Genomic DNA, 20754 nt, shown 5'->3' on the forward strand with positions numbered 1-20754 from the left:
ACTGCTGAGCTAATTCAGTAGCCTTGGACATTTCTCTGTAAGTTGAACACCCAGAATCTGCCTCCCTAGTCAGCAGCTTTTCCAAGTTAAAGCAGTGATACATGTAGTCAGCAGTCCTCTCCCTCTTTAGTGATATTTGGATCTAGAAAATCAATCAAAAATACTGATGTCCCAGCTCCACTTCAAGAACCTGTTCCTACTCTTTGAGCTTCCTCAAGCAAGAAGAGGACTATGTCCCCAGAAGCTAGCTCTGCCTCACAGCCCTGTTTGGATCCTTAGACTTCAGACTCTGACCTGTAGACTCACAATATTCCTGCACATGTAACAGCTTTAGCTTCTTAGGGGATAGTGATGGCCTCCACATACAGCTGACTCTTCTAAGACAGACTCCTCCAAGCAGGGGATGGTCTGTACCGTCGGCCTGCTTTCCTCCTCCTGTTAGCCTTGTCATTTCTGCTCCTAGTGTATAATCCCCCGAGTTGTCCTTTATTACACAGAACTTGTGAAGTCAATGTATGACCACTGGTTTCTACTTCTTCCAGTACAATACTGGGTTAAATAAAAATCTTTCATTTCTTCATTTTTGAGGATTAGCTTCACTTGCTGTTCTTCAGAGCAAAATTGAAGCCTGATCTAAAAGTTCTTGCTGAAATTAAGCCTATGTACCACAACTGTGAGAGCCCATGCCCTAGAGTCCACTAGCGACAGCCGCTGAAGCCTGCGCGCTCCAGAGCCTGTGCTCCACAGCAAGAGAAGGACCGCAGTGGCCTGCTCAGCGCAACCAGAGAAACCCCGTGCAGCAATGAAGACCCAGCACAACCAAGAGATAAATACATGGATTTTTTTTAAGTTATTGCTGAAATAACATACCCATCATTTAAAGCTTTATACAAATGTACTTTATTGTTTTAAACAGAAGAGGCAGAAAATATTTGCATATAACAAATTCTGGCTTATAAATGTAGTTTTTCAGTGGTGATATCTCTAATCAGCATTCAGGGATTTTTTTTTTTTTTTTTAATTTGTTTCACTGTGTCTTGAGCACTGATATTAGAGAAAAGCACATTGGCGTAAAGTGTAAACCAGTGTCTCAAAACACTGGAAGAACTTGGAGAGCAAACATGATTTTTCTTACTTCCTCTAAGTAGTCTTAGTAAAACAAAAGGTGATCTTTGGCATAGATTCATACTTTAAAGGCATTAATATTGCATTTATATCAGTTAAGCAACTATACAAAGATGCCGAGGGCCTTGAAAATCATTATCAGTTAAAAGGTAATAGAGGAAGCCTGAGTGTACAGTACCAACTTAAGACAAGTTTTACACATTCGATGTTAGGATCTAACATACATTTGAGGTGGGGAGGACATTCAGGCAAGGGTCTTATTCCTTTACTCATCCAGTTCTGGCTTTGGGAAGAAATACAGTTTCATGTGCTGGGGAATGCTTAGACAGCAGTGAAAAGTACAGGAAAGGAAAAGCTCCCTTCTCTCACTTTGCTAATAGGAAACTTATGGTGATAAATATTATACCCATTACTCCCTTGAACAGCTGTACTTGGGAGGGAGGGGAGGTTGCAAGGGACTTGGTTGTTGTTGGCCAAGGGAGGTAGGAATTTCTGAGGACTATTTCCCATTGACTCATCCCCCAGAGTGCCAGAATTCCAGTCTGCAAGTACCACCTCCCTTAGGTAGGAAGCGTCCTTCAGACAGGATTGCCTTTCCATTAAACACTCCTGGGGGCAAGCACCAATTCTCAGGACTGAATTTCAAAAGGATAAAAAGGATCTTCCAAAATTACAAAACAAACAGTTATCTTTAAAATCTTGTCTAGGAAGGGTTTGAGGGAAGAATACAAAAGCCAGGACAGGAAACATGATTCTGTTAAAAATAAAATGCAGCATTTCAGCTCAGAAATAACAGTAAGAGCTAAGAATGAATGAATAAGGCCTCAGCATAGACCTCTGCAGGCAGTGACAAAGCGTGGAGTGGCCCTGCCAGGAGGGTGGGCAGAGCCACGCCCCGGCTACTCTGCCTCTCCAGTGGCAGAGAGCACCGGGACACACAGTGTGTTCTTGGGATGGCTGCCTTGGCGGGTCAAGGCAGGGGATGGGACGGAAAGGTTTCCTAGCACAGACACTGCTCTGGGGTGAGGTAAAGACAGAACCACATGATACAGTGATTTCCTCCTGACAAAGTGAAATTTGGCTGTGTTCTGTGGGAAACTAGAAGGATTGAATTAGGGAAAGGAAGCGAGTGAGTTCAGGCCCCACAAGCTGGGGCTCCCCAGAGGCCACCTTCCCCTGCCACAGTGAAGCTCACATCTGAAAAAGACCCAGGAAGCACAGCCAGGAGAGGCAGGCAGGGTCAGCAGCAACATGGAAAGCCCAAAACAAATGTTGGAGGCACAGTGATTTCCTTAACTGACTTGCCTGGCCCTGGGTCTTGGAAGCCTAGTGGAAAGAATGAGAGGGTAGAGGCGGAAAGGGAGCTGTCCTCTAGGGAACAAGGGCAGAGCAGGGTGTCAGGCTAGTGTTCACTCTTGGATTTTGAGCTTATGTGAAGTCCATGGGCTAGAAACCCAGTCTGCCTATTGGGAAAGAGTGTGCATAAGTAAAGCCGTGTTTGAGAATACAGGCCTTATAACGGAGACACGTTTCAGTGTCCATAACAAGAGTGTAAATGTTTTCTAATTTGTATGTCAGGCCAGGATGGTGGCTTTCAACCCCCCAGCAATCTTGGGTGGCTCCTGGAACCAGATCATTTTCGTTCTGTGCAGCAGGGGCTTGCTTCTGTGTTAGCCAGGTCCAACCAGGTGTCTACTGGTACCAGGGAGTCTTTCTAACCCAGCGCAGAGTAAACCCAGCATCTGTTCGAATTTTGATTGAAGCTGCTTCTGCTTCTCGAACAGTCTCCTTCACAGACTGCATGAGGTTCTGGGCATTGTGAACCAGCATCTCTGTGGCCTGCAAGGAAAGAGGAGCTCTCCATTACTCAGAGTCCCTGATGGAGCCCTGCCTCTGAAACAGGCTTAAGCCAGGAATGGAATGCAGTCTACCCCATCTGCGCCTGGGGTCACTGGTGGTTTACAGCTGGATCACCAAAAAGAACCCCAAACTGGACCATCGCTGATTGTGGACTGTACTCTCAGATGGCATTTAGTGTATACTCCTTGGCCGATGTTTGAACAAGCCCCTGCCTTGGGCTCCCCCTCTGCCTAGAATGCTCTTCCCTCAGGTATCCCAACGGCTCACCGCTCACCTCCTTCAGATCTCTCTGCCCAGTTATCACCTTGCTGAGGCTTTTCCTGCTCACCTTATTTTAAGTCACAAACCACCTTCCCAACTCCCAGTGTGCCTCATCCTCCAGTTCTGTCTTCATTTTTCTCTATAGAAGTCATCATCACTAGCTGATATACTATGTTTTATCTAGGTTGTTCATCTGATGTTTTATCTAATTTTATCTAAAATTTAAGTAACATGAGGGCAGCAATTTTTGTCAGTTTTGTTCTCTACTGTATTTTAGTGTTATGTCAGTGCCTGTCACATGAGGCATTTCATAAATATTTAATTAATGGATGAAAAAGTAATCACATCAACCAACCACTTTATAAATCCACGAAAATCTAAGTAAGTCTTCTAAACATAAAAAATACAGGACTGAGATCACATTAGTAACATCAATCTATTAACCCAGTAGTTTTTAAAATTCTTATATATTTTTGAGCTACAGATCCTTTGAGAGATTAATGAAGGCTGTGGATTCTCCCCAGAAAAAAAAGCTCACAAAATTTGTGAATGCGGTATCAGACGGTTTATGGGCTCTGAGAGGCATAACTATGGACTAGAAGTCCCGATCAGTTAATCTTTTCACTTGGTCAACAAAGAGGCTGAGGCCCAAAAAGATTCAGAGAGTTGCCAGCCAAACTCACACAACAGTCAGGATAAGGCCTCAAATTTCTAACTTGCAGTCCTGTGTCTCTTCCATTCTACCACACTGTCAGTTTCTTCTTTTTCTACTAGAATATTTAATGGAACATAGTAGACACTCCCAAGGTACATTTTTGTTGGTTAACTGATTACATGATAAGGTCGGAAACTCTTGAGTCTTACCCTTCCTTCCTTGTCTTTTCTATTTCCTTTCCTTGGGGCAGAAGAGATCACCTGACAGGAAACAGCCAAGTGCCCAAACCCTGCCTAGAATACACGGAAGTTACAGGTGAAGATCCAGTTTGCACGGTTTAGGGGACGAGAGGGTTAAGGTGAGAGCTAGTGAATTAAAACATGGTAGTTAAGGCAGCACTATTTTTTTCTTTTTTTTTAAGGCAGCACTATTGACCCTAAGAGAAGTAGCCTCCTTGCCTCCTCTCAAGTGCTCCTACCCTCTGTCTCCTGGCCCAGACTTCTCCAAGGAGAGGGACTGTGTCTTTTGTTAACTCCTCTACATAGCACATTATACAGTGCCACATACATATTCCAATGTATGATAAGCCTTGTCTGGGCAGTTCAATAAAAGATGTGCTGTCTTCCATAAGAAGAAACTGGAAGTCCAGCTCACAGCACAGCCTACTGGAGGGAGTTTAGGAGAGGAAGAGGTGTCCAAATGATGGCTTTCTGAAAGACCTGAGCCACATTTCCAGGAGGCAGGGAAGAGAACAAACTGTGATTGCCAAAATACATACAAGAAACACTTTAGGCAAACATTCCCACCATCTTTATTTCAGTATCTGTCAAAAAAACAAAAGAGAAGCACCTCCTTTGAGATGTCATTTCCGCCTCACCACAGGCCTAACCACCTCATGCCCCTGAAAAGATAGCACTGTGCATCCTCCCTGAGGTACTTATCATCCAGAGGGCAAGGAAGCAGAAATTCTCCAGCCGAAAAGGTCCAGGGGGCAGGACTGAACACACACTAGAGGCCTCTAAAGAGCCAAGCCTATTCCAGGTAGAAAAAGAACTGAGTGGAGTCTTAACTGCTGCTGATTCACTCAACCTCCCTAACCCTCATTTCTCATTTGCAAAATGACAAAAGTTGCACAAGAGCTTTTCACTTCCCTTTCCAAATTTCTGATGCATCTCTCCAACATAGATGCCCTTTTGAGAGAGCTGAAGACTCCGTCCCATGTCCTGAATACTCATTCCTCAAGGCTGAATTAAATCACCATAAAGAGGCACAGAAGCTGCTGGTAAGAAATCAGAAGCAGCAGGTACGTACCTGCTCAGACTCCTCGTCACTTATGTTGGTCCGGCCCAGCATGGTGGCCTTCACCGTGGACAGGATTTTGAGCTGGGTGCTTATGGTTGGGATTCGTTCGCAAACCTAAAAAACAAAACTGAATTGAGTATGTTTCTATGTTTTTCTTGCCTGCAAGCTCCTTGAGGGCAAGACTTATCCACCTCTTACTCTCAGTGGCTGGCATGCGGAAGGCATTCAATATATCAGCAGCAGAATTCCATTTGTTTTCCCCCTAGAATCAGTCTAGTCTCTCTGTCCAGAAATGGAAGCATTAAAATTCTTTCATTTGATTCAGAAATAAACTTTTCCAACTCTGTCTTTCCCAAACTCACATGCATATTTCCCCTTTCTGCTATTTCTTCACATTCTGAGGTGCCTCCTCCTCCTTGCTCACCCGGATTTCTCTCCCCTACTTTTCTCCCCACCCCTGCCACTCCCCCTCTTCCCCCCACCACACACACACATACACACACTTTTCCTGAGTACCTGTAAAAGGTTGGTTCTAATCCGCTTATCTGTGCACTGCTTGGCAACCTCCTTGGCCAACCGAGTCACCTCATCTGAGGCCTTGGCAATGTCCTTGGCACACTGAATCAGTGCCCGCTTGGTGCCGCTGCCCCCTCTGACCAGTCGAGACATCTCAGCCATCAACAGAGCCATGCGCTTGGCTGCTGCAATGATGTCATTGCCCTGGAGAGAGGCAAGACACAGAGTGAGCTCAGCCCATACTCTGGCCAAGTTAGGGAGCGAAGTAGAAGCAGAGATAAGAGAGGAGGGAGCCTGCTGCTCTAGCAGCCCTCTGGGAGGTGAGAAGAGAATACACGGACAGCAGAGGAGAAGAGAGGAGTGAGCCAGGGCACTCACCCTAGCATTCAGTGAAAGTGAGAGAGAGAGAGAGAGAGAGAGAGAGATCACTGGACCGAAAAAAGGAGGACTTGGATATTAATCTGAAAGGGCAACATGTGAGCCCCAGGCATAGCACTAAACAAACACTTCAGCATCTCCAGGTTAATCATGTCAATAAAATGGGAGTGGGCCCAAGGAATTGGTTAAACAGGCATTTTCCTTTCTGTGGGGGGAAAGCAGTAAAGTTGGCCTGAAGGGAAAAATACAGATGAGCCTTTCCAGATGCTGAAATCATTTCCTCTTCATCCTTACCCTTGTTACAGATAGCAGCCAAGGATTGCCGCTGCTGAACTAGAATTTAAACCAAGTAACTATTATTAGCCTTGGTGAAAAAGATTTTTTTCTGACCGAGACAGCTCCTTCCCTCTCTCTACTGCCTCTTGTTTGTACTGTCAGCCTAAAGGAACATGTTATTTTCATTCTTCACGTTTAAAAATACCCAAAATCAATTCTTCGGTCCCCTCAGCTAAGTGGCTTCAATTAAGAAACTTTCAGCTAAGAGGATGCTAGGGGAGGCTTTGGGAAAATAAAAATCATGCGTCAAGCTGTAACTGGAACCCCTGCAACTAATCACAGCTTATCTTAGATTTGGCATTTTGGTTCATTATAACCCTCATGGGTCATAATGTACAAGTAATTTACGCCTTCAAAAGGCTCATCTTTTGGCTGATAGCAAGCAAAAATAATAAATGCAGTGTTCAAAACTACCTAAAAGGCCAGACCCTATGCATTTTTCCCCTCATGCTTTCCAATTTCTAGACAATGCAGTGAGGCATACGCAAACCATGCCACAGCAGGGTGCTCTGTGAGAGGCATCCACAGGCACCATGAAGTGGCTGCTCATTTACACAGGAGGGTGTGTAACCTCCCAGGCAGTCATCGAGGCCAGAGAGAACACCGTTACGGGAAGAACTCATGAGAACAGGAGGACGTTAGACAAGGTTGGCTAGGCCCACCTCTTCCACTGCAGACCTGGGATCATTCCAGGATTTCATGACCTTGGTTAGAGGATAGTGTTGTGCCAGGGTTAGTTATTTATCACGCATCACTCCTCAAAACCTTTCTTCTTGCAACATGCCACCTTCAAAGGGGGAAAATGTAATGATCCCATCCTCTACTCCCTAAGGCCAGAGCTCTGTTGGTTCCTGTCTTGCCTTGAGCCCTCTCTCTTCCCCACTCCCACACCCTGGCCCACTGAAACCTCTGATCAAGCAGTCAGTGAAGCTCCCTTCCCTGTGGGTACCCAATAAGGCCAGCATCTGCCACACAGCCAAGTGCAGGACAGCAAGCAGTCCTCCCCAGAAACCCTGCCATGTAAAGCTGCTTCTCCCCCTGATCAGCTCTGCCAGAGCCATCAGTGAGAGGTCAGCGGAGAGGAGCTGGGGGTGGGGGGCAGGCAAAGCCCAGTGATCAGGCCGGATGACCTCTTAATGGTCTACAGTGGTTCCTGACCTGAAAGTCATTGAGAGACGCATCACAGCTTCCCAACGGGTTTAAGGTTCCAATGTCGGCCACAAGGTCAGTAAGAAAAGGAATCCTTTCAAACAGTGACCCCATCTCTCTCTAACCCCCAAACATGAATGCAATCCAATTAATCTGGCATGAGCAGACCTATGAAACTTGTGAAGCCAGTCCTAACAACAAGGTGCAAACAGACAGATGCCCGCCCAGCCCAGACTCACAGGACCCGCACAGATCATGAGTGATGCAGTGTGTCAAGGCTGCACATGGCCGGATGCATAGGGAGCAGCCCCACTGGGGGGCGCTCATCAGTACCTTACTAGACCACTTGGTAGCTTCCCGATGCAATGACTGAGCCGCGGCCAGAATGGGCTGGTTGACCGGCTGATTGGATGGCATTAACAGCAGCTCAGGTTCGTAATCGTCTTCCATGTCAGGGGGGACAGGGAACCCAACAGCATCAGCCGCCTCTGCCTCAGCTACAACACTTATACCCACCTTAGCGGCTGGGTTACCCGGCTTGGTCGATGGCAGGAAGGATGAGAAACAGGGACAGTGTTAGTAAGAGCAGTAGGGCTTGGGAAACTGAGCTTCAGCTGGTTTAGTAACCCAAGCTGGCCTAGGATGGGAAAGACAACGGATTCCCTCCAGGAGTCAGATGAGCCAAGCTCCGCAGAAAGGGAATTCTCAGCCTCCAGCACCAATCTGCTCGTAGCAAGGGAAAGAGGCTTGCTTACTCCAGTAGCAAAGGTTTCCAGAGACATATTTATACAAAGAAAGAAAGTGGCATTCCTTTTTAATACACTTACTACCAAAGAGTAATTCTCGGGTCAGAACATTTTTTAGAAGCCAAACAAACAATCAACAGTAGCCTATTAACTTTAAAAGGAATTCAGAGGGGAAAAGTAAATGCAGCCACACAAGCTGCTTTGAAGAGAACAAAGTGAAAACCCTGCTGGCTCATATGGACACTGTCCTGCAGTTTCCTGGACACAGGAGGTGTCTTGGGTCAGCTCTGCCAGAACAAATTTTTTTTTTCTTGCTGAGGTTAAGAGTCCTAGAATCTAAAATGATAAACTGGAAGCAACAGATATCAACTCAGGAAAGAAGAAAGGAAAACACAACTCTGAGTGAAGAGGGCTTATCAAATACCCGCCAGTCACTCAGCTAGAGGGAGCCTCGGGAAGACACCTCACCCAGCATCCTTAGGGAAAACATACTTCAGAGCACTCGTCCCTGTCTGAGGTCCTCAGAGACAGCGCTTTACAACCTCACTTTGCATCTATCACTAATGCTGCCCCAGCAAGCTATTCTTTGGGTACAACCTAAATCTCTCCAATCGCTCTCAGCCCAAACTCAGTTTACACAGTTCACAGATAATTAACGCATGGACTTGTCAACTGACCAAGGCTGAGTTCAGAGGAGCTCTAAGTTGATGCCCATGAGACAATGGGACCTGTGTGTTGGGGGAGACAATTAATTTAATACCAGGGATGGGATTCTGAAAGCCCAGGGAGGAAGCAGGGAGATCAGATGCTAAAAATAGGTTGAGGGAGAAAGAAAATGAAAGGAACTGCCCCCAGTGAAGCCAAACCACTGATATAACGCATGGCAAAAAAAATAAAAAATAAAGAATGGCAAACATGGGTTCTTTATATCAAACATCTCAGGGTATGTAATCTCAGACTACAAACATCTCTAACCAAAAGAAAGTAAGAGTTTGTGTCATATTTTATTTGAGGTTGCTACAACTCCTAAAAATCTTTATCTGTACAGGAAGACTGCCTCCAAAAAATGACTATTAACTTGGAGGACTCAGCACCAACAAGTGGTGTAGGTACCTTCTAAATCCTTTCACCTAAACTGTCTCAACCAGGACTCATCCCCATTCCTTAGAGGCAAGGCCAGCCTACTCCTTCTGGGTGGGGTTCAGAGTCCCAAAGTGTACAAAGACAGACTGATAGAAACACAAACACAGCCCACTCCCCACCTCCCTAAACACACATGGTTCAAGTAACTACTGACTTCACACAGCTTGAAGTCAGCAACCCCCAGAGGCAAACGACCAGACACAGTCAGATTTAAGGATTTCTGGTGACAAATAGCAGAGTAGGATAAAACATCTAGGCCAATGCTGTCCACCCCTCAAGTTTTATGTTTATCTTTACAATTCATGTATATTTTGTGTTCCTCTGAACAATGTATTTGAGTTTATTGTAATGAAATTTAAATTTTCTTTAGGAAATTCCCTGGCAGTCCAGTGGTTAGGACCCAGCACTTTCACTGTTGGGGACTGGGTTCGATCCCTGGTCAGGAAACTAAGAGCTCACAGGCCATGAGCTATGGCCAAATAAATAAATAAATTTTCTTTAAAATCTTTAAGTAAAACCAACCTTCACTGTCACCCCCACTCAACTCCCCACATGCACTGGGACTCTGCTGACGGTCCCAGGGGTATGCATGCCCCAGTTGGAGAGACATGATTGTAAGTAAGTCCACAGGTCAGGTCCAACACCAGCAAGGTCACCATTCCTTCTGTGAAGCTGGACTCACAGCTAACAGTTCAGAAAAATACAGAGTTAAAAAAACCAAGGTCAAATTCCCAGCCTGAAAAAAACCCAAGATCAGCTGCATGTGCGGGAGGTCCCTTGGGAACTACATTCAATACAAGAGCTTGAGATGACAGAGAGTATAAAAAGAAAAAAGGAAAATAGATGTTGGGAATAAAGATGTAGGGTCATAGTAGAAACACAACTGACTTAAAACTAGCAAATAAATTTAACTCTTATCTAGAAAGGCTACCACTCACTTTTCATCATTTAGAGCCAAATAGGGGCTTCCCAAGTGACTCAGTAGTAAAGAATCCACCTGCTAATGCAGGAGACACAAGAAACACAGGCTTGATCCCTGGGTGGAGAAGATCCCCTGGAAGAGAAAATAGCAGCCCACTCCCGTATTCTCGCCTGGAAAACTGAAAGGGCAGAGGAGCCTGGCAAGCTACAGTCCATGGGACTGCAAAGAGTCAGACACAACCGAGCACGCGCACACACGCAGGCAAAAGTTATTCATGGGGCACGACTGCTATAGCATCCATATTTTCACCAACCACGTTAACATTACACTTCCAGATCTGCTGGAGTTACCCTGAAGCTGTCTTGAACTGAAGGGTAAGATGATTCTGATAACAGGACAAAGGACAAAGCTTTTAAGATACCAAATATCTGCTTCTATGAGAAAAGAGAAGGAAAATGAAACAATTTCATATAGCTCTAGCAGAGCCCACAGAAGACTGTGCCATCTTTGGAGTGTGGAGAATTACCAAGAGAGCCTCTAAAAACACTCAGTGACCCCAAGAAAGAAGAGAAATTTCTTAGAGACTAAATGTCCACCATCAGGGGAGCTGATACTCCAGAGGAAAGAGGAAAGGAACCTTCGTCTCAAACACAGGTGTCCTAGCTCTCACTTGAGCTGCTAGAAGAAGAAACCATCAAGTACCAGAAACATCTCACTAAGCCACAAGAAAGAAGATGATCCTACTACTGGCAACAACACAAACCAAAGCAGAGAGAGGGTGATTTTCCAGAAAGACTCTTCCTAGGCTGTGTGTCTGGCTTTTCATCCTTTCTCAACAAGAAGAGCTTCACTACTTACCTTGCTGGACCACTTGCGAGCTTCATCATGGAGCTGCCTGGCAGCCATCATCATTGGCTGGTTAATCACCTCCCCGGCTTTCTGCTCAGGGAATTCTTCATCCTTCTCCTCTGGTGGTGGGGGCCTGGGTGGAGGGACCTCACCCTCAGGCAGAGGTGGTTTGGGAGGAGCAAGCTCATCTGTCAGCTAAGAAAGAATTGCTAGGTTATAAGCAAAGGCCTAGGAACTACCCTACTAGAATTCTTTCCTTTCCTCGAAAAAGCATCCCCAGCAAATACCCTGAGAAAACCATAATTGAAAAAGACACATGTTCCCAAATGTTCACTGCAGCACTATTTACAATAGCTGGGATATAGAAGCAACTTAGGTGTCCATCAACAGATGAATGGATAAAGAAGCTGTGGTACATATACAATGGCATATTACTCAGCCATAAAAAGGAACACATTTGAGTCAGTTCTAATGAGGTGGATAAACCTAGAGCATTATCACACAGAGTGAAGTAAATCAGAAAGAGAAAAACAAATATCATATATTAACACATATATATGGAATCTAGGAAGTTGGTACTGATGAATCTCTTTGCAAGGCAGCAGTGGAGATGCAGACACAGAGAACAGACTGTGGACACGGGGAGGTCGGGATGTGTGGACATGGGATGAATGGAGAGAGTTGCGTGGAAATATATACTACCATATGCAAAATAGATAGCCATGGAAATTTGCTGTATGACTCAGAGAACTGAAACTGGGGCTCTGTGACAACCTAGATGGGTGGGATGGGGTGGGAGGTAGGAAGGAAGTTCAAGACGGAGGGGATATATATATACCTATGGCTTATTCATGTTGATGTATGACAAAAACCAAAACAACATTGTAGAGCAATTATTCTTCAATTTAAAATAAACAAGTTTTTTTTTTTTTAAAACAAAAAGCATCCCCAGAAAAGTCACCCACATTCACAGTCATCCACACTGAGCATGAGGACCACCTGCTTCAATCTCAACAGAAGCATATTTTCTTCCTTTTTTCTTCACAAAAAACTAGCAGCTACTGTTTTGGACATATCCCAGGGAGGCCTGCATGGCAATACCAAGCCAAAGATCCTCAAAGAAGATATAAGTTCTGGTCTTAACTTCAGACCAGAGTTGAGGGGCAGCTGCATAAGCATGGAACTTCTCCCCACGGCCTTGGGTTCCTCATTTACCAGTGAGGGGTGTCTAGACCAAATGACTTCTAAGTTCTTGATTCCAAATCTCAGGACTCTGTTGATCCCATAAGAATCCATTCCCCAGAACAGCCATCTCCTGACTCTAACCACCCACCCACAGTCCATCAGATGGAAAGAATCAAATCATATCAAAAAAGAAGTGTTGATGGGGAAGCACTGGTCATTAGCTATGGGCACAGTCACCCAAATTTGTTCCTCAACAAATTTAGAAACTTAAATATGGGAAAGCAAACTTGGGACATTAAATATGGGAAAGTAAATCAGGACATTAAATCAAATTATTGCCTTGATAAGCTATTCCTAAGGACAAGCTGTTTCCAATACGGCTATTTTCCCACTCCTCACCAGCCTACCCCACTCACTCATCACTCATCACATTCACAATGACCATAGCCAGCTCCTCTGCTCCAGCCACTCCCCATCAAAGCAGACCAACACCGCGGACTCTCCACTTACCCAGCACACCCAATGCATAAGCACTGGGTTAGGACTCCCCTAGATTCAAGAATGAAAGCTGAGTTGTGCCTTTGAGATTCAAGTAAAATAAAACAAAGCTACTTAGTGACAGAGGCTCCAGAGCAGACTACCTCTCCGCCTCTACAGTCCCAACACCCTGCTGCTCAGTTCTCCCCATGTATCTGGATCTACTTACTCGGAGCTGTTCAAGGTCTGGTGGAGGAGGTGGGAAGTCAGGCTCCTGTGGTTGGAAGGCTTCTCTGACCTTGGCCACAGCTCCTAGGATCCGGTATCCCGAGTCCAGGAAGCTCTTTTGCAGTCCTAAACACAGACACCCTCACTTTCAGTTGGGTAGGTCAGTACCCTGGAGCACTGTCTGTCCAGCAGAAGAACTGGTTTCCAGTAACAAAAGCTGAGTGTGAAGCTGCCAGTAAGTGGCACAGGCAGCGACTGAAAGGGAAGGGAGTTAAGAGCGAGGCAGATGCCCTGAGTCCTGCAAAGAGTCAGAAGCAGCACAAACCAGCCGTTCCCTGTAGTGCTCAGGGGACCTTCTTGCCTGGACAGCTGACAAGCACTCGGGACATTCCTGGGCAGGAACACTTTGGGATCAGGTAGTGCTCATCACCTCTCATGATAAAGCAGTCAAGAGATAAGCATGCCCCACTCAGAACAGGGGAGATGTCACTTTCAGATGGGGCAGACTTTCCCTGAAGTACTTCTCACCTTTCTCCCTACCTAATCCTTTGCTCCACTTGGCATTCAGCATATTAACCCCTACACTGAGCTGCTGCTACTGTATCTGGTCACCTAGAATTAAAGAATTTACTCAAACTATTGTTGTTGTTTAGTCACTAGGTTGTGTCCAACTCTTTTGCAACCCCGTGGACGGTAGTGCGCCAGGCTCCTCTGTCCATGGGATTTCACAGGCAAGAATACTGGGGCGATTTGCCATTCCCTTCTCCAGAGAATCTTCCCAACCCAGGGACTGAACCCATGTCTCCTGTATTGGCAGGCAGATTCTTTACCGCTGAGTCACCTGGGAAGCCACTCGAACTATTAGAAACTCCAGTTAGGCACCTGAGCATGTCTTTAGTGATGGTGGGTTGAGAAAACGAGGTAGACTTTGCCTGGGCTAGGGATGAAGAGGACAGCCCCTTCCTCCCACTCTCTCACACTGAGTGGATCCTACTCAGAGAAGAGGCTAGAATCACTGGAGGTTCACAGAAGGAAGGAATTCAGATGTTTCCTACCAGAAAGGAGTGAAACATCTTCAGCAGCAATGAAAACATGACCAAAATTAGGCGAAAGAAAACCCAAATTCTTTGGTGTAGGATCAAGATAATCACCTAGGAGACCCACAGGTCAACTCAGGTCCTCCCAATTTGACAGAAATAAAGAATGTTGTCTAGAAAAAAAGCATTTTAAGAAAAGCAGAAGTTATGCAAGTGACATAAGTTAAGTGGTTGATAAATTGGTTATTATGCATCTTTTGAGAAATTCCAAAATAATGATTCAACAGGAGAAGGAGCTATTTCGTCAGACTACATGAAGAAAGTGCAGAGAAGTTGCTCCAGAGAAACTAACTTACAATAACCCTGCCAACCCTGCAGGAAATATTCTGTCCAACATATTTTGAACAGAAAAAGATTAATCTAGCATTCTCAAACTAGCAGGCTGTAGTTTTTCCTCCAAGACTTTGTATGTGGGGGTTTTGGGGTGCATCTTCTTTTCCCTCCCTGTCAGCTGCCTGAATTAACCTCTCAGGTAAGGTGAACCACACCATGCATTGCTTACCAGGGTCAGAAATGTTTCCTGCCACGGCTTTTGCATCCACCACCATTGGGGAGATGGTTTTGCTCAATTCGTCAGAGGCAGCTTTCACGGCCTCACGGAATTTGGGATCCTCAGAGTTCTCCACCTCCCTCTTAGCCACCAGCAGGATCCGGTTGGCCCGACGAGCAATGCTGGTTGCCCCAGCGACCAGCATCTGAGGCTGAATGTTGGCCATGGCAACTTTACACTTGTCCAGGTCTTTTTTAATTGCTTCTTCGGAAGCATCCAACAGAGATTTAGTGTCAATGGCTTCGTCCACCAGCCCTGTCCGGAGAACAGAAATGGAATTTAGTTTCTATTTTAGAATAGAGACTCCAAACCCCTGATGCCCACTCATGTGAAAGTACAACACTCATAATTCTCGCCTTCAGCTCAAAGTCCTTCTTACACAATCAAAAGCAGCACTGGAGGGTGGGTGGGGGGTGGGGAGTGAGAATGTAGCCCAGGAGGCCAAACAGATTCAGAGCATTTTTACCAACCGTGGTTCCAGCCTTCTTATATCTTCCACAGACACCCAGTAACACTTTCACATCAGGAGGAAACCAGGATTGTGTCTGAAACCTTCACTGCATCAGCACCACATTATCTGTTAAGAATGCTTTCTCCTCCCGTCTCACTCCCCAGCCATCTGTTGCTTGTTGGCAGCTTGTAGTGCCCAAGATGAGCCACACGGTGGATTCCGGTAACCTTAACAGCCTGTTTCTTGTTTCTGTTACCTGTCTTCATATGCCCAAGGAGCTCCACTTTCATCACTGGCTGCTATGGACCCCTGTCCCAGCAGGTCGTGCAGGGAAGCTAAAGCGCCTACCTCCCTCATCTCTTCCTCTCCCATCCCTCCCTCCACGGAGAATGAAGAAGATTCAGAGATGCCACTTCAGCTGCACAGACACAGGTCTGTTGGTTGTTGGTGTCTCCTTTTTTAAAAAAAAAAAAAAACTACGTAGTCGATAAGTTGGAGGAAATTCTGAGACAAGTTGTATTAAATGGTAGCTATTGTGGTTCCTTGAAATGTGAACCCGTTGAAAATGACAGGGACACTTACTGTATCCACAAACACTGCCTCTCAGCCTCTGAAACCAAACCCCAGCTCAGACAGAGAAAAGACACTATTCAGAGAAGATAGGAGCTGTAACAATAAACATCACACTGGGAGGGCGGCATTAAAATCAAAGGGGCTCAAAGAGTCTCTCTTTGGACAAAGTTGCAAGGCTTGAATGAGAAGCTGCCGCTGCTCAGAGGCCTTAATCAGGGCCAAGTACACTGTCAGGCACATGACAGTCCCTTTATCCAATTACAGCTTAGTAACATAACCAGTCCTGCTTGAGTTTCTCAGAACTTGTTTCTCATGGATTAGACAGCAAGATTTTTGCACACAACTCTACCTGTCATTTTTTCAACATTATCGATCCACTGGTTCTTCATGGTCTCAAAATGTTCATAAGCAGCTTGATTTCCAGGATTCCTAAGTAAGATGCGAGCGGCTGAGACCACCTGGGAATGACAAAACAACCTTGAAACACCAAGAGCACCTTCCCACTCAAATATAAGCCTTGAGTGAAGCTTCCTCCTCTTCACCTGCAGGTGGCACTATAAGGCCAAAAGTCGGCGCGTCTCCTTTAAGGCCAAACTTTAGTTTTGGTCTGATAAGCAGCTCAGCTAATAAAGTAACAAAATAAAGGAGTGTTTCCTTGATACTTCCAAACATACACAAAACAGACAAATACTTAAGCCCTCCATGTCCTTCCATCTTAAAAAGCACTATTTAAAAAGATACTGATTAACAGATTTGTGAATATTTACTAACAACAACTGTCTATAGTTAACAAAGTACTTTCACATCCATTATCAGGCTAAATCCTCACAACAAGCCTGTGAGAGAGACAGGATAGTAATTTCTCCACTTCACAGCTGCAAAAACCAAGACACAGAAAATTGAAGTCACTTGCTCAAGAGCTCTTAGCTAGTCAGTTACAGCTCTAGGGGAAAGAACTAACATTTCTAACATTTACTGAGTATTTGATAAGTTATAGGCTGTATAACATATAAGTATCTGAATTTTCAAAGCAATCCACTAGGAAAGAGTTACCTCCGTTTACATATGAGAAAAGGATTAAAGTCCAGATCTGTCTCCAAAGTCCTGATTCTTTCTACAGTTAGTGTGTTAAGCCTACTGCTGTGTTTCTGTTTTTTAGGAATCTCAGTTTTATACAGAAATTCTATATTTTTATTCTTCATGTTTTATGGAACTTTTTCAGGAAAGTTAGATACACTCATGTTTTACAGACATGTTTAAAAAAGCTAGACAAGTATGACTTTTCAAGAGAATCTAACTTGTTAACATGCCACATGGATAAAAGCTGAACAGTGAAGGGACATGCTAAATTGTCCCCTGTCTCTGCTTACATGCTCCTACTAAATCTAGTATCACAAATCTGTAAAGCCAGGACAGTTTCTAATGTTACAGGCATTTAAGAAATATATGCAGAGTAAATAAGTGAAAAAATAAGAAATTTTCTATATTTCGATTGAAAGAAAAAAATGCACAAACATCACACTAAATGACATTGAACTGATTTTTTTAAAGAACGTCTATCATGTACTAGAACTTTAATTCCTACCAATTTGTTTTCTTTTGTTCCCACTCTTCCAATATTCTGTTCAGTCTGCTATATCTTGGTTATATAATTAAAGAAAAAAGAAAACTAAGTATAAACACAGCTAAAAATGTTTAAATGCCATCAAAGAGATGTGCAGAAAGGCATAAACTCTAAAATCAAAGCCAACTAACCTCTCAAGACTATCAAATTTTTCTTTAATTCTGCATAGGAGCGGGGTACTTTACTAGTTTCTTCTACTTCCAAAACTAATCATACCATTGTAAAAAAATTCAAACAATATAAAAATGATTTTATAGACACTAAAGGTAAATGTGGGTTTTTTCATGATATTTTATAATAATAAGTGTTCAAAAATCTATAGAAACTGTTCTGTAGTTAACTTCCTTTACTCACTAGGGTATGAACTTACATGATAAAAAGGGAGTGAAACTCACCTGGGGTGTGAGTTCTCGGGCTGTCTTCACTGAGGCCTGAATGCCTTCCACTGTTGATTTATTAGCAGTTCCAACAGCAGCCGCCTTCTCTGCTGTGGCCCCAAGCCTTCCTGAATGGTTTTCAAAGTTAGCTGCCCTCTCATCAAACACCTTGAGGAAAAAAACAAAGATACTAAGTAATTTTATTTCAATAAAACAGGTCAGACAGCCTAAGGGAAAAGTCTCTCTTTATAAGTAGAGGCAGCAACTGCTTGAGCAAAGACTTCAAGAGATGACATCAAACCCCAGCTAATAAGACAACAGTCACACACTGAGTCCTGGCCTTGCCATATTGCCTCAGAAATTTGGTCATTAGCACCACATGTATGCAGACAAGTGCACACACACCCTTGAATTTCAGTTCAACTAATGCTTACCAAGTGCAAACGAGACATACAGAGCGGTGTGGTCTACAAGAAGTTCACCGCATCCAAAGACTTAATCCCCTTTCCCAAAGGCTTATCCTCCAGTTTGAAGAGGTCAGAGAAACCTACTCCAGGTTGGTGGCTGAATGCGTTAAAGGCCAAGACTATCCACGGAGTCCTAACAAGAGCCCCCGCCTCCTCAGGGCAGCTCACATATCCCATTACCATTAATGTTGTAAAAGTTCTGCCCCTGACCTCCGTAGGAAAAATGATAGCTGGTGCTCACACCCAGGCCTGACACAAGGGAGATACGGCTGATTTCCATCACCCCAAAGCAAAACTATCTACTGAATTGTTCATTCAGGTCACACATCTGCTTCAGCATGGATATTATTCAAAGTCTCATACCTCGAAGGGGACAACTGAACTTAGAGGACAGAAGTTCCTCTGTCATCTGTCTGAACATTATGAGGACTGACGCTCAGCAGCAGTCCTGGGTGACACTTACACACAGAGCACGTCAGGACTGCCTAGCAGAATCTACCCTCCTCTTTACCTCCTCCAGAAGGTCTACGTGCCTGTACTTGGAGTCAAGTTCTGCCTCCTAGCAGACACTCTCTAAAGGTCTCCTGGCCCAAAAACAGACTCCTCATTGCCAGGGTTCTGTGTTTACCCAACTCAAGTCTTCTCCATCCTGGCCTCTTCTTTGGATTCAGCCGTTAATGGGTTCTTGCCATTTAATGCTCAGAATCTCTTCCTAATTCTCTCGTCTTCTGGTCCTCTTCTCCTGGCCTCCATCCTTGTTTCTCTCCTTGTCTAGTCTCCCTACTCTGAATACACAAGGCTTTTGCTGACTTTGTCGACCATCTCAATCCCAGACCACGTCCACTGCTCCCTCTGATTTAATCTACTGCTTCGCTTGCTTTTCATGTCATGAAACCAAAATTTACTGAGCACTTACTATGTGCCAGACTCTGGAATGGCTGCTAAAGATACAAAGACATTATTTCTGCATCTCAAGGAGCTCACATCCTAGCAGGGTCTAAAAGGCCCACAAACAGATGCCTACAATAGTTGTGTGCTATCTGAAATAATAAATTTAAGCATTGATACTTGGGAGGAAAAAGGCACATAACCTATCCAGGAAGAAAAGGATACTAGAATAAAGGATAAATAGAAATTAGCCAAAAGAGATGATGGGGAAGATAATTAGGTAGAGAGACAGAGAGAACAAAGACATGGAGAAAAGAAAGGACAGAGTAGGCAGGAAACTATAAGCAAAGAGGCATTTATTGCAGGGACATGAACTGAGAAGCAGGGCTTTGTGCGAAACAGGGGTAAGGAGAGTATTAGAAGCCAGATCACAGAGCCCTGGCTTTCTCCTACGCGAAAAGGAAGGACCACTGAAAGGTTTAAGCAGGAAAATATCAGGCTCAGACATTTAATTTTATTTTATGTGTCCCTTAGTGACCGATTCAAAGACCAGTCACACCTGCATAGTCACACGCAAGGGACAAGGATCAGAATTACAGCTATGACAACATGAATAGAAATTAGAATTCAAGACATATTTGTGAGATCAAATTAGCTTGTCTTACTTTATTGATGAAGGGAAGAGTCAGTGGCAGCTACAAATTTCCAATAGGAAAAAAACAGGACAACACATGCTGTGGTACCCAGCAGTATCTAGGTATAGATTACCAACAGAGTTTGCCTACTCATCCGACACCAAGAGATGTCTGGAATGAAAAAATAGCAAATTACCCCAGCCTAAGTGGACCATGAGCTGAACTGCCCAGGAATCAAGGCCACAGAACAAAAATGGGGATCATTAGCAAATAAACACAAACTTCTGCCCACCCGTTCTACACTGTCTTGAGTGCCTGACCCAACTCCTTCTCCTTCATTGCCAGGACTACAGAGTCTAGAAAACCAAATACTTGCTTTCCTAGATTCCTTTGCAGTCAGGTAGCCTTGTGACAGAGTTCCAGTCAATGATACATACACAAAAGTCTCCTGGAGGATTTCTGGGAGTGTTTACTTTCGTTTATTTGGTGCCAACGATGTGCCAAGAATTGTGCCAAGAAATGGGAATAAAGTAATGACAAAACAAAATCCCTGCCCACATGGAGCTTTCGTGCTAACATGAGGGAAACATACAAAGAAAAATGAGGTAAATATGCAAGTGTTGATAAACACAAAGGAGAAACAGGATGTGGAGATAAGGAAATTCCTTGGGCTGGGGTTGCTCTCTTAGGTGGTGACCCCAAAGTGATGTTTCAGTAGAGAGCTGAAGAAAGTGAGTAAACAGTATTTGCAGTTATCTGTAGGAGGACCAGAGAAGAGCAAGGGCTTCAAGATTAGAACATATAAACACAAACAAGGAATACTGGGAATACAATACAAGAAGGTCAATGCAGAGAGAGGAGCATGAGAGGGATGAGAGGTACCAGATGAGGTCAGAGAAGTAGATGGGGACCATCTCAGATGCAGTGGTGTGACGAAGATGCTGGTATCAACTCACACAA

General features: G+C 44.4%; 1 protein-coding gene across 2 annotated transcripts in view; it reads right to left on the reverse strand.

Annotated features, from left to right (window-relative positions):
• The window catches only part of VCL (vinculin), a 112007-nt gene continuing 92129 nt past the window's right edge, over positions 877–20754 (reverse strand). The window contains exons 14-22 of one of the 2 annotated variants that reach the window (XM_005699223.3): positions 17823–17972; positions 16153–16261; positions 14732–15034; positions 13134–13258; positions 11252–11437; positions 7916–8119; positions 5720–5923; positions 5213–5317; positions 877–2964 (exon numbers count right to left, since the gene is read on the reverse strand). In XM_005699223.3, coding sequence (XP_005699280.1) covers positions 2818–2964; positions 5213–5317; positions 5720–5923; positions 7916–8119; positions 11252–11437; positions 13134–13258; positions 14732–15034; positions 16153–16261; positions 17823–17972 — 1533 coding nt within the window. In that variant the 3' untranslated portion in view covers positions 877–2817. The remainder of the gene's footprint in view (positions 2965–5212; positions 5318–5719; positions 5924–7915; positions 8120–11251; positions 11438–13133; positions 13259–14731; positions 15035–16152; positions 16262–17822; positions 17973–20754) is intronic. The other variant, XM_018042196.1, reaches the window with a different exon arrangement.

Source organism: Capra hircus, chromosome 28, assembly GCF_001704415.2.
Source record: "Capra hircus breed San Clemente chromosome 28, ASM170441v1, whole genome shotgun sequence".
Lineage (NCBI taxonomy): Eukaryota > Metazoa > Chordata > Mammalia > Artiodactyla > Bovidae > Capra > Capra hircus.